This window comes from Mobula birostris, chromosome 7 (genome assembly GCF_030028105.1).
Source record: "Mobula birostris isolate sMobBir1 chromosome 7, sMobBir1.hap1, whole genome shotgun sequence".
In the NCBI taxonomy this organism is placed as follows: domain Eukaryota; kingdom Metazoa; phylum Chordata; class Chondrichthyes; order Myliobatiformes; family Myliobatidae; genus Mobula; species Mobula birostris.
Genome location: NC_092376.1, coordinates 65,140,273 through 65,155,205, shown reverse-complemented (window position 1 = coordinate 65,155,205; position 14,933 = coordinate 65,140,273). Strand labels below are relative to the sequence as shown.

At 36.7% G+C, this 14,933-nt stretch overlaps 1 protein-coding gene across 6 annotated transcripts in view; it reads left to right on the top strand.

The window, feature by feature from the left end:
- The window catches only part of dlg2 (discs, large homolog 2 (Drosophila)), an 823,880-nt gene that overhangs the window by 426,960 nt on the left and 381,987 nt on the right, over window positions 1–14,933 (top strand). For all 6 annotated transcript variants that reach the window (XM_072263309.1, XM_072263307.1, XM_072263311.1 and 3 more), the window contains one exon: window positions 13,274–13,457. In XM_072263309.1, coding sequence (XP_072119410.1) covers window positions 13,274–13,457 — 184 coding nt within the window. The remainder of the gene's footprint in view (window positions 1–13,273; window positions 13,458–14,933) is intronic.

Here is a 14,933-nt window from a genome sequence, read left to right as displayed (position 1 = left end):
TAATAAGACTTGATAGAATAAATTTATTCAATCCAAAAAAATTTATGAAATTGAAACTGTATTCATATTGTATGTTTAAATATTGGATTATTCAGTTTAGTAAGTGCAAAGGGAAGTGAAGCCCCAAAAATAGAAGCCAATGAGAACCCCTGTACAGACTAACGCTCAAGGTTCACCCATTGTGGACATTGAATTTCATCCAAATCTTGTGTCCAGAACGTTAGGTATCGAATATTAATTGCCCAATAATAGGATCTAAAGTTCAGCAATGCCAAACCACCATCCTTTCTTGATTTCTGTAAATATTTCTTACTTAATCTAGGATTTTTATTCTGCCATATATATGAAGAAATTTTAGAATCAGTAATATCAAAAAAGGATTTAGAGATGAAGATTGGTACCGCCTGAAATAGGTACAGAAATTTAAGTAAAATAAGCATCTTAATAGCATTGATTCGACCAATCAATGATAGGGACAATGGGGACCATTTAGTAAGCAGTTGTTTAACATGATCAATTAAGGGTAAAAAGTTAACTTTATATAGATCCTTATGCTTCTTAGTAATTTTAACACCCAAATAAGTAAAATAATCAGTAACCAGTCTAAATGGTGATTGTCTGTAGATTGGAACTTGCATGCTTAATGGAAAAAGCTCACTCTTATTAAGATTCAATTTATAACCAGAAAACTACAAAACTGAGCAAGTAATAATATTACTGCAGGAATGGATTTCTCTGGATTAGAGATATATAGTAACAGGTCATCTGCATATAATGATACCTTATGCATCTCATTCCCATGAATAATGCCAAATATATTGGGTGAATCATGAAGAGCGATTGCCAAGGGTTCCATGGCAATATCAAATAGTAAAGGACTTAAAGGACAGCCCTGTCTAGTACCTTGAAAAAGCCGAAAGAAGGGGGATCTCTGATTATTAGTAAGTACAGAAACCAAAGGTATATGATATATCAATTTAATCCAAGATATGAATTTTGGGCTAAAATTAAATTTCTCAATGATGTTAAGTAAATACTCCCATTCAATTCTATCAAACGCTTTCTAAGCATCAAATGAAATAAAGCATTCTGGAGTTTTAGATGAAGAAGTATATACGATGTTGGTCAACGTCCTAACATTAAAATACGAATAATGGTTTTTAACAAATCCTGTCTGGTCATCAGAAACAATTTGTGGCAATACATTTTCCAATCTAATTGCTAATATTTTAGAAAAAAATTTGGAGTCCACATTTAACAAAGATATAGGTCTATATGAGGCACATTCAGTGGAGTCTTTATCTTTTTTAGGAATTAAAGAAATAGATATTTCATAAAAAGATTGTGGTAATTTACCTACAAATAAGGCGTCCTTAAAAATTCTACATAACCAAGGAGAAAGTAGACTGGAAAAAGATTTTTAAAATTGTACTGTATACCCATCCAGGCCGGGTGCTTTAACAGAATTCATCAAAGAAATTGCTTTCTTTATTTCTTCTTCTGTAATAGGTGCATCTAATGTTAAACATACATTAAGTGGTAATTTTCAGAATATTCGATTTTCTTAAAAATTCATGCATTATGGTAGAATCATCAGGAAATTCTGATTGGTATAAAGAGGTATAGAATTCTTGAAAAGATTTATTAATTTCATCGTGATCAACCGGCAAAGTACCATCCCCTTTATGAACTTTAATAATCTGACATTTAGCCGAAGCAGCTTTCAATTGGTTGGCCAGTAATTTACCCGATTTATCACTATGTATATAAAATTGACTCTTAGATTTAAGTAATTGATTTTCAATTGGGATGTTAATAACAAACGGTTGCATCTGAAGTTCAACTCTCTTTTTATAAAGCTCCAAATTAGGAGCAACAGAGTATTTTTTATCAATCTCTTTAATCTTATCAACCAATATACGTATTTCATTATTAATTCATTTTTAAAATCCAGCAGAATATGAAATAATTTGCCCATGGATATGTGCTTTAAAAATGTCCTATAATATCCCACTAGAAATTTCTTCTGTAAAATTAGTTGAGAACAAAAAGGCAATCTGTTCTTTAATAAAGTTAACAAAATTTAAGTCCTGAAGAAGAGTAGAATTGAACCGCCACTGTCTAGCACTGAAAGTTACATCAGTTAATTTGATTGATAGTTTCAGGGGCGAATGATCAGAGATAGCAATTGCATTGTACTCACTGGCTGTAACAGATGAAACTAATCGAGACTCAATGGAAAAAGTAGTCAGTTTTGGAGTAATTATGATATACGTGAGAAAAGAATGCAAATTCTTTATCACTTAGATATAAAAACCTCCAAACTTCTAAAATTCCGGAGTCAACTAAAAAGGAATTAATAAACATAGTGGATTTGTTTGGAAGTACCTGACTGGGCATAGACCTGTCCATCGAAGGATTCAGGCAACAGTTAAAATCTGCACCCATTATCAACATATATTCATTTAAATTAGGAAGAGATGCAAATAAATGCATAAAGAATTCAGGATAATTGGTATTTGGTGCTTAGATATTAACCATAACAACTTTTTGGTTATGAAGTAAACTAGTAATTAACAGAAATCTACCATTCGGGTCTGAAGTTGTTTCATAGTGAACAAATGAAATCGAGGAATCTACAAGAATAGAAACTCCTTTCACCTTATCCTGTGAATTAGAGTGAAGTTGATTAACTTTCAAAAACCTAAAATATGCTGATTATCCTCCTTCCTTACATGAGTCTCTAGGCAAAGATAATCTGAGCATTCAATCTATGAAAAACTTTAAAAACCTTCTTCCATTTAATCAGATGATTCAAACCATTCGTATTCCATGAAACAAAGTTAATAATATTATCCATTGTACTTGAATAAACCATATGGTGTGTAAAGGGTTAACCTTACTGCATAGGAAACTCATGAATCAGGAAGAGGGAAAAAGGTTTAAAGAGGAACCAGAAGTTACGACAATTCAGACATATTTGTAGTTTTGGATCAGCCCAGATGGAAAAATCAAACTAAAAATAATCCCACCCACCCACCCACCCACCCAAAAAAGCCCGAAAACTGGCCAATAGACAGCCAGAAAGCTATCTAGACATTTCCCTACCCCCATCTCTCTTGAAGGCAAGTCTCCTATGAAAAAGTAATTCAAAACACCACTCACAGTCAAAACATTGAGAAGAGAATGCCATAACAAACACCAAACAAATGTTTAAAAAAACAGCCATTTGCAAAACATTTTAAGAGCAAGATCTTGTAAAGTGAATCAAAATACAATCTTATTAATATTTCAAGAAAAAAACAATCACCAAATCAGATTCTTAATTATTTTCAAAAACAAACAATTGAAAATAATAGATTAAAATATTAAAGGGATAGAAAGAAAAAGGAACTTTAACATAAAAGCACAATAAATATCCATACTCCAAAACAAAGTATGAGCATTATCAAACCAAAGGCAAAATTGTTCAAACTTCAAAAGTCCAAATCTATGAACTGGTTATTAATTTATAAACAAATTAATATGTGACGAAGGCCCGTCACTGACTACGGACGGCACATGGTGCAGTCGGTAAAACACTCATCCCCAGCAGTAATAGTGACTGGGTCTGAAACAGAGCTGCTGCATGGAACTGTCTCATATATGCACAGGTGTGCTGATGGTAGAGGATACCATCTTTAATTGGATAACTGAGCTAATTAGCTTTTGGTTGGTTTAGGGGGAGGGGCTTAGCAGTTATAAGCCTCAAGTTACCAAGGCTTTGGGGTTAGTTTTTCTTTTGTGTGTAGTCTGAGGGTTGCTCGATATATATATTGTTTTTTTTCTGTTTTTGTCTTGTTTTGAGGTAAATAAAAGCACCTCAATCGAGTTTTGCGACTCAAGCCATCTTGTTATTTTTCTTAAACAATTGATCCACAGTTTTTGTGACATAATACAGACATGAAAAAACAGTAAATTTATTAGACAGATGAGATTGAACGTTGATCCTCAAGGAATTGATGAGTTTCATCCATGTATTTAAACCATTTACATGATTTATCAGGCAGAACAACCCTTAGGCAAGCTGGAAATAGCAGAACTGTTTGGAACTTCCTTTAATAGAGTTCGGACATCACCAGTTTATAAGTCAAATGAATGCAAACATGAAGAAACAGCAAATTTATTGGACATCTGAGCTCAGACTTTGATCCTCAAGAAATTGATATGCTTCGTTCACGGATTTAAACCATTTACGCGATTCATCAGGCAGAACAACCCTTAGGCGAGCTGGAAATAGCAGAGTTGGTCGGAAATTTCTTTGATATAATTCAGACATCACCGGTTTAAAAAGCGATCTTTCTTGCATTACCTCAGGACTGTAATGTTCAACTATATGAAACATGCACAATAACCCCTTTCCGATGAGCAATTCGAATCAAATGCTCCTTAGTATGCACGTAATGAAATTGGAGTATCACAGGTCAGGGTTTCAACTCCTTAAGGGGTTTAACTCTTAAAGACCGGTGAGTGCAATCGGGTATAGGGGGAGAAGCAAAAACATCAGAACAGAACACCTCCATTAAAAATTGAGAAAAAAATTTAGTAAGGTCACCGCTCTCAACGTTGTCACTGAGTCCTATTATTCTCAAATTCTGTCTCTGACTATGACTCTCCAAGTCAATAGTCTTAACTTTATACTGTTCCAATGTTTGAGTGGTCAAAGTTAATTTCTTTTCCAATAGATAGAACCTGTGATCTCTCTGTCTCCCAGCTTCAACGAGTTCGTAAATTTGTTGTTGTTTTTCGCTCTCCCGCTTAAGTACTGCCAGTCTACCTTCGATCTCCTTTAACAATACTTCCAAAGTAGCAAATCTTTTGTCTAATTTATCATCCAGGAGCTTTGAGTTAGCCGCCAAAGTAAGTTGAGACTGTTTAGGCTGTTCAAAAACACCTTCTTTCTTTCCATTTCCATTACCGGCTTTCTTGCCTTCAGCTAATGCCTTTTTTCCTCTGGTAGTCATTTCCATCAATTAAAAATCAAAATTCAAGTATAGAAAAAGTGTTATAAGCACGTTGATATAAATAGTAAAAGGGTGGTAAAAGGATTGAAAAATGAACAGAGCAAAGCCAAAATGCGACCTATTCCATCTATCACCCCAAGAGAGATCCCTGTTGCTGCAAAACCACTAGTATATCTTGCTCCAGTAAGCCTTTTCATCACCATCTGAGATTCTACCAACGTGGTAGTATCATCAGCAAATTTATAGATGGAATTTGAACAATGCCTAACCACACAATCATGGGTGTAGAGAGAGTAGAACAGTGAGCTAAGCACACATCCCTGAGGTGTGCCAGTGTTGATTGTCAGTGAGGTGGAGATGTTATTTCTAATCTGGCAAACATGAGGAATTCTGCAGATGCTGGAAATTCAAGCAACACACATCAAAGTTGCTGGCGAATGCAGCAGGCCAGGCAGCATCTCTAGGAAGAAGTACAGTCTACATTTCGAGCTGAAACCCTTCGTCAGGACTAACTGAAAGAAGAGCTAGTAAGAGATTTGAAAGTTTCAAATCTCTTACTAGCTGTTCTTTCAGTTACTCCTGATGAAGGGTCTCGGCCCGAAACGTCGACTGTACCTCTTCCTAGAGATGCTGCCTGGCCTGCTGCGTTCACCAGCAACTTTGATGTGTGTTGCTTATTTCTAATCTGCACGGATTGTGGTCTTCCAATTCGGAAGTCGAGGATCCAGTTGCAGAAAGATGTACAGAGGCCTAGGTTCTGTAGCTTTTTGATCAGGACTGTAGGAAGGACGCTATTAAATGCAGAGCTATAGTCAATAAGCAGCATCTAGCCATAGATATTTGCATTGTCCAGGTGATCCAAGGCCGCGTGGAGTGCCATTGACATCACATTGAGATTGTAGACCTATTGTGGCAATAGGACAATTGCTGTGAGTCCAGGTCTTTCCTGAGACAGATGTTGATTCTAGCAATGACCAACATCTCAAAGTATTTCATCACTGTAAGTGGAAGTGCTGCTGGACAACAGTTTTTCCTAAAACGTTAGAACTTTTGAGCTGAGAACGGTTCGTAGCAGCCACATCCTGTCCTGTGATATTTTGCCTTATCTGAGGTACAGGTGTTATCAACATGGCTAATGAATGTCATTTGACTCCAATGTTTTGATGGTAAATTTATTGGGTCTTCCAAATAGAGCTTTTCCTCAAAAATCAGAATGGCTGGAAGTTCGTTTCACACCATATTTTAAAGGTTAAACTTGGAACAGTTTACTAGCAAAGGTAACTAATTTATAATGGGGTGATGAGACAAATCCCTCAGTCCTTTCCTTGCCATTGGCAAGGAGGTACTGTGCCTTTATTCAGCACAAGTGCTTTCGCACAGACAGATTGTGGGCATCCAGCTAAATGCAACTACATCTAGAATTCTCAACTTTTTTTCCCTTGATTTCATGATCCTGTTAAGATTATTTCCTGATATAGCCTGTTGTCCTGGAAAGAATGGAAGGAATGAGTAGGTGTTTAATTGTTAGACTTTGCTTGTGAAATTGAAATATGGGTTACCTTTAGAGTGGCGTTATTGTCACATGTGAAAGCCAGTTATGTGATCTTCTGCATGCACTGATGAGAGCAATATGAATCTCCTGTGAAAGGGACTGCCAGATTCCTTAAGTAATTCAGCAAGGTTAGTGAAGCTCTTCCGACCGATCAGAAATAATTGAACAGCTGTCAGGGTATTGTGGCTCTTTCTTTCCATTCAAGTTATTCATATTAAATTGTAAGTAGGTGAGAAAATATAATCATTGCTGGGACTTCATTATTAACAGTCTACCGTTCTAAAAAAAAAGTTCTGATTCTTATTCCATCCTTAAACCAGTGATTTATCCTTATATTCTAATATGTCATCACTAAATTTGTAAATCTGTATTTTCTTCTCACCTTTTGTGTGATACCTTATCATAATGTTTTTTTTGAAAAATGATTATCTGACAACTTGTTTTGTTGACTGCTAACTTATATAGATTTGTAAATGCTGTTACCTCAGTCTTAAAGATTATTGCAATATTTATTTCTCATGATGCAGTAATACATCTACTTTTGACAATATTAAGTCCACTCTCCTTTAGACTTCTAGAACTATTTCAGAATTTAGTGAATTTTGAAAGAGTCACTAACATTACACAATTTTTGCAGTATCTCTTTAAAAATTAGATCCAATGGATGGTTAGCTTATAGTGCCTGTACTTTTCCTTTAACTATATTAACTACTCTTCATGTTGCTACTGGATCCTTAGTTTCTCTATTATTTCCATTATACATATTATGTGTTATAGAGAACTTTATTTAAGACATCTATTTCTTTAATTTCTTTTAATACTTCTGCTCTTTACCTCTTCTGTATTTCCGCTGCACTTTTAATTAAATTGGCTGTCAAAAACCTTTAAAAATTCCTGAAATTTACTCTCTTTTCTATCTTCTATTTTATTATTTTTTAGTCATTCAGTGCTGGTTTTTAGAACTCTCCCAGTCTTCAGGCATTTTACTCCTCAATGCAATATTATAAGACCGCAAACTCGAGAAAATCTGCAGATGCTGGAAATTCAAGCAACACACACAAAATGTCGGTGGAACGCTGCCTGACCTGCTGGGTTCCACCAGCATTTTGTGTGTGTTGCAATATTATAAGATGTTTCTTTCAACCTAAACTATTCTTCAGCTCCTAAGCTGCACACTGAAGAAGCACTTTACTCATTGACGCAAGAGATTCTGCATATGCTGGAAATCTTGTGTCATTATGTTAGTCCAGATTTCTTTACTATTCTTTCTGCCAATGTGAATAATTTCACTACTGTGTATTAAACTTCATCTGCCATTTTTTCTGCCAAATTGGGACTAACTGCTTCATATTGTTACACTTCTCATGATTTATTACACATTCACAGATTTGGAATGTTACTTTGAGCACCCATATCTAAGTACTTAATGTAAAAATGATTCCAACATTGACCCTGATTTGAAAACAAAACATTTATCACAGCCTTTTTCCTGCCTTTAAATTAGTATCTGTCCTCTTTCTTTCATTACATAGGTCCCAACACCATTCTTTTAGGTGAGATCTTATCAAATGTTTTCTGAAAATCTATGTTCTAACATTTGATCATTCAGAAGGCAGAAATTTACATTTATTTTACAGATTCAGAGAAATGAGCTGAAGTAAAGTAAAGTTTAATGTATCAGAGATGGAAAAGAGATAAAACTTTCAAAGACTTTGGAAAATCAAAGGAAAGATGAAGATAGGTGTAACATGGAGAATGATGGAGGAATTCAGCGGAATATGACGGCGTATGGAGGAAAATGGACAATTGAGTTGACACCCTTCATAAGGATTGGAAAGAAAGAGGGGAGATAGTCAATATAAATGGGAGGCATAAGAGTGGCAGATGATAGGTGGATCCAGCTGAGGGGCATGAATTGGGGGGGGGAGTGGGAATGATGGGTGGAACTGATAAAGAGCTGAAGAAGGTAGAATCTGATAGGAAAGGGCAGTGGACCATGGAATAAAGAGAAACAGGTAAGGAGAGGAGCCAGTGGAAAGAATATGTGGTTAAGAGGCAGATCAAGAAGGCAGAGGAAAGACAAGAGGTGATGTAATGGGTCCAGAGATATAAGGGAAGAAGGAACCGGGGGAGAGTTGTTACTGGAAGCTAGAGAAATCAGCATTTATGCTGCGTGGGTGGAGACTATATGGGTGAAACATAAAATGCTGTCCTCTTATTTGCATTTAGTCTCAACCTAGCAATATCTGAGGCCATAGACAATCATGTCGGTGTGGGAATAGAAAGTGGAATTTTTAAATGGCTGACCACTAGGAGATCCTGGCTGGTTCAGCAGATGGAATGAAGGTGCTTGATAAAGCAAGCCCCCAGTTTGTATCTAGTCTCACTGATGTAGAGGAGACAACACTGAATGCAATAAATGACATCAGTGGATTCACTTCTGAAGGTCTGCCTCATCTAAAAGGAGCTTAGGGCCCTGAATGGTTGTGAGGATAGAGATGTAGTGGCAGGTGTAACAGTTAGCACAGTTACAGGGATAAGTGCCCGGAGGGGTGTCAGTGGGGAGGGATGAGCAGTCAAGGCAGTCACAAAGGTAGTGATCTCTGCAGAAAGCAGTGAGGAGAGGTGGTGGGGGTCGGAGGAAGATAGGCCTGCTGGTAGGATTCCACTGGAGATGGCAAAGGTTCTGGAGAATGATATGCTGGATGCTTAGGCATGTAGTGTATTAGGTGAGGACTAGGAGACCTATCCCTGTTATGTCTGGGCGAGTGGGGCAAGATATGGGAAATGGAAGAGATTGAGGGCTGCATCAATGGTACTAGGGGAAGGAATGCTCTGTTTTTGGTAAGGAGAACATTTCTGATGTCTTGAAGTGGAAAACCTCGTCACGAGAACAGATGTGGTGGGAAATAAAGGAACTGAAGTAAAGGAACCTCTAACCTGACACTCATCATCTTGCTCCACTACTCCACGACCTTTTCATTTCTGTCCATAGATGCTGCTGCTGAGTTCCTCCAACACCTAGTATGTGGCTCTAGATTCTAGCATCTACAGTCTCTTGTGTATTCATGAACATAGGTGTTAATGTATGAGAACATTGCAGGAGATGGGTGAGGTCCTCAATGACTATCTCTCCTCTCTTTTTACTGTGAGGAAAAGTTCCTAGGGGTACAAGTATTTGGTTCCTTGAAAGGGTGTCACACGTGAAAATGGTGAAGGGTTTTTGGCATGCTGACCTTCATCAGTCAGGGCATTGAGTACAGAAGTTGGTATGTTAAGTTGCAGTTGTATAAGACACCGGTGAAGCCATATTTGGAATATTGTGTTTGGCTTTGGTTGCCCTGCTATAGGAAACACCCAAATAAGTTGAACCAAGTGCTGGGTAGATTCATGAAGATGTTGCGAGGTCTTGGAGGACTGAGTTACAGAGAGAGAGAGATTGAGCAGGTTAAGAATTTATTTATTGGGGCATAGGAGAATGTGGGGTAATTTTATGGAGTGGTATAAAATCATGAGGGGCATCGAATGTACACAGTTTTTTTCCCAGGGCTGGGGAATCAAACACTAGAGGATATAGGTTTAAGGTGTGAATGGAGTGATTTAATAGGAAGCTGAGGGGCATTTTTCTTTACCTAGAGTTTGGTCCGTATGTAAAATGAACTGCCAAAGGAATTTGTCGAGGCAAGTACATTTACAACATTTAGAAAACTTGGACAGGCACATGGAGAGCAATGGTGTGGAGAGATATGAGCCAAACATGGGGAAATGGGACAAGTTTAGACGGGGACCTTGGTCAGCATGAATCATTTGAGCAAAGAACCAGTTTTCATGCTCTATGACAAATAAAAGAATTATCCGATTCTTTTGTTAAATTTCCTAAACAGATGTTAGCACAGAGGTCTGATAACAGGCAGAGATATTGCAAACGAAAACAATTGGAAGGTGAAGATTGACTAAATAGAGCAGTTCAAAGTTGAAATTACATTTATCATTATGTCGCCATTTACTACCTTGAGATTCATTTTCTGGCAGACATTCATATTCAAACAAAGAAATACAATAGAATCAGTGAAAAACTACACACAGAGATTGACAAGCAACAAATGTGCGAAAGAAGACAAATTTAAAAAAAACGAAATAAGCTCCCTGCAGAACATCACCATATATCACCTACACCATCATGATTGTTTACTGAAAGATCAATACACTCTATAGTGCACACAAACTGTGTAGAATATTTGCACTTTAAACTGGAATTCTGCTGAAGCTTTATTTTTCCAATGTCAAGACTTTTAATGAGGGAATTGAGCCCCAAACTGTCAAAATTTATTATCCGTTACCTTTTAAATTGTGTCAGACTTTCCAAAATTAACCCAAGGGAGGCACTACTACTGTTATTCAGGTCAAAAAGAAGGGCATGTATTTCAACAATTATTTTCTTAAAAGAGAGCTAGGACTTTGTATTTCTCTTATTGTTCAACTTTGGAAAATGTATAAATATTCAAAGTATTTCATATTTAATTTACTAAAAATTCGAGTTCACCATTTTTTCAGTTTGTTATAAAGGTGTTGTATGTAATTTTTTGACCCACAAAAAATTACTGATCAAAATGTGCTGATAGAAATCTGAGGCATTTTTGTCTGACACCGTACTTCCATGGGCTTGGCTCTGCTGTAGATCCATTGGTTAATATCGTATGCCATTGTGAATCAAGTTTAAGATGCGGATGATCTTTTGTGAGCTGCTGAATCTGAGGAGAATGTTCCATAGTTTCTTCCAAAAGTCTTTCCTGAAATAGAGAAAGGCCATGTTTAGTGGCTGGTTTTGCTTCCTGCATTTTTCTTGGAGTTGCTGCATGGTGAGATCGTGTCCCCTGTATCACTGACAGGACAGAATCCTCACTGTGATTCTCAGAGCAGCTGTTTGGCCACTAGGTGGAGATAGCTGGAGGAGGACAGAAAAAAAATCTTTTGTAGTTACCAAAATTGGATTTGGTGCCTTTTTTAAAATATAGTTTTTAATTACATTTCTGAAGTTCTCAGGAACACTTGCTTCTTACCAGATGCGGGCAGTGAGATTGGAGATTAGTAACTAGGCTCTTCTCTGCTGGAGTTGTAGGATATCAGAAGCTAAATTCTAAGCAATTGTTGATACTTTCACTGAAGAGTATGAGAAGATGGGCGTTAAACTCAACAGCAGCAAGGCAAATGTCTCTTACCAACCTGCCCCGACTACTCTACACTTCCATCTAACAATACAGTCTCGTAGTAAGACTAAAAAAATGTGGACCATGTCCCAGATCTCAAAAGCCAACTGTCAGTGAAAGCTGACTTTAGTGATGAAATTCCCCACTGCTTTCAGTGTGTTAGCACAACCTTTGGTTAATTGAAGAGAAGGGAATTTGGAGATCAAAATCTCAGATCTGCCATAAAACTCAAAAGACTACTGGGGAGAGTGATCACTGACCTCCTATATGCTTCTGAGGTTTGGACAATCTATAGTGGGCATCTCAAGCACTGTGAAAATACCACTAATGCCAAATTGAAGAATTACATGCACAACATAATATTTGATGTAAAACTTGTGTATGTCTTTGTGAGGCTTTCTGTAATTATTTTAGCTCTTTTAATGACAACGTGGCAAGGAAATCGTGGAGCGGCATTTGAACCCATCTTTGATGATAGGTAAACCAAAGTTCTTACTTCTTGTAACAGATGCATTAATGTGGATGTGACCTGCTTTCTATACTCAAGGGCCAATATAATAGAATGTTACATGGAAACACTGCTCTCTCTCTATGAATTGCAATGAGTAAGTTATCTGCAGTCCATGATTTGAGGACTGTTAAAGTATAATGGCCAGTGATTAGATCTGCTGATATAATCCTCTTAGTGATATTTGGAACCATTTGTTGCTCTTTGAAACTACCTTATTTACGCTGTGCACTACTCACATCCTGGCCTGGGTAATGTTTTTTTTCTGCTAAAGTAGTATTCTGCAATTTCTTTGCTATCGGACTAAAGCTTCCTGTCAGCAGCAAGCTGTCTGTCATTACCACTGACCACTGAGAAGATTCCAATTGTCCCTTTACAAATTCCCTGCTGACAACTCAGTCCTAACTGCTGCTTTCTTCAATGGTGAGGTCCTGAGAAATGGCAGCACCATGACTGTTTAAAGGCCACTGTATGTGTGTGTACATGAGGGGCTGGGGAGAGATCAACTCTGCATGGTTGCGGCAAATGGAGGGAAGGTTTTGTTTAAGGAATGGTGACAGTTGAAGAAAACTTAAGGAATAGTGAAATAATTGAAAAAAACTTAAACAGCCAGATCAACTATGATTCATGCCTTAATCGTCAGTTACCATTTTTAAAAAAAGTATGCTGGAAGTTTTTAAAAGCTTTTTTTGAAAGAGGTTATAATCTTGAGCAGTTGCAAACCAGTTACAGTTATTTAACCAAATATTATTTTTTTAAAAAGATTATAAATAGCCTAAAATCATTGCGATTGACAACAGTTTCTCAGTTTTCAGATGAATGGAGTTCTGTTCTATGACTGGTTTAACCTGGTGCAGGTTTTTCAGGTAGATTTCTCCTCTTAGGATGGGGAATTCTGCACCTTCACAAGTCTTCATTTCTAATTTGGTACATACCATATATACCATGTTCAAAAATACTATATGCCCTTCATTTGCTGTATGCTTTTTTCAAATTTTTGTAGGCTATTCTCCTCCAATAGAGGATCACATCTTTTCCTCGTCTGTGAATAATGATACATTGGATCACAAGACATCACTGCCACAAATCACATCAGGAAGATATTCTCCTCTTCCAAACTATATGCTTGAAGAAGAAGAAGAAGAAGAAGATGAAGAGGAAGAAGAAGAAGAAGTAGACATCAGCAGGTAATTTCTAATTTACCATTGGTTTTTGCATATTTTTATTTTGGATCTAATTTATGAATATTTTATAAATTTATTCCAAACAAATGTTAACAGTTGTGCGAAAGAGCACAAAACCTGGAACTTGCATAAGTAGTGGTTTTACTTCAATACATCTTCTTTGTGAGAAGTTCTTCACTTAGGTCTTTCTTGTTCTTGACGTATTTAGCAAGCTCTGTAGGTTGAATATTTGGTTGCCCATTCATGCTCATTTTCATGCATTTTCTATGTTTAAAAACGTGTGTTGCTTAGATAAAATAAAAAATCTACCATTTTTGATCATCAACCTGAAATATGAACTCTTCTTTTGTAACAGATGCTGCCTGACCTATAGAGTAATTCCAGCATTATAAGGTTTTATTTCAGATATCCAGCACCAATACTTTTTTGAATATCAATTGCCATTTTGTGAATATAACTTAAGTGTTCAATTTATGGGTCACCTACATGAGGATTGGTTTTCAATCTTGATGTGGTTATAATCTGCAGTTTAGCCATCTTGTAATAATATAGTCTGCATTTTGTTATCAAAATATTACATAGAATACTATTCTAAATAACTTGAAAATTACAGCAGCATTATTGATAAAAACTTAAATGCAATTGTAATGTAGCTTTTTTTTAATCATTCAAAGGATGTGGACTTTGTAGGCTGAACTAGGATTTAATTGCCCATCTCTATCTACCCTTGAAAAGATGGCAGAAAGCTGTTTTCTTGAACCGCTGCAGTCCTTGAGGTGTGGATATACCCACAATACTGTTAGAGAGAATTTCAGTGACTCAGTGAAATACAATGATGTACCATTGGTTCCAGTCAAATAGACCATTGTTTAATCAGGACAGCTGCTTATTTAGGACAACTCTTAAAGAACAAATGCAAATAGGGAAAATAACTGGGATCTCCTTCATTTATTTGGGATGCTATGTCACTTATTGGGGCAGGACACTGTTGCCAAACATTTTCTAACTAGCGTCAGTTGTGTGCACATCATGTGGCAGTTAGACACCATGTTGTGCTTAGAGTGAACAGTTTTTAAATAGCGTCACTTGCGTATTTGTACTCAAAAAGCAGAGATTTTTGTTTCTGATAGTTGGCGAATAATAAACAGTAAGACAATTCAGAACTGGTTTTGCTCACTGCAGTTTCAAACATTGAGGATTGTCAGATGTCAGAAATGGCCAAGAATGAGAATGAAATGATTTAACTACTTCAACAAGTTAGGAACCACAAAACATTTTAAGATATTGGCAATCATCTTGAAAGCTGCAATTGAAACGAAGATTTTGAGGATGCAGTCATTGAAAGCACTAGTTGAAAGTAGTCTGTTACCTGCACTAAGTGTCTGTGCTCATTTTATTCACGTACAGTCAATCGAAAGAACATATAAGGTACACTGAAGGTACCGAAGGTAAGGTACCTCCATCAAAAATAGAAATTAA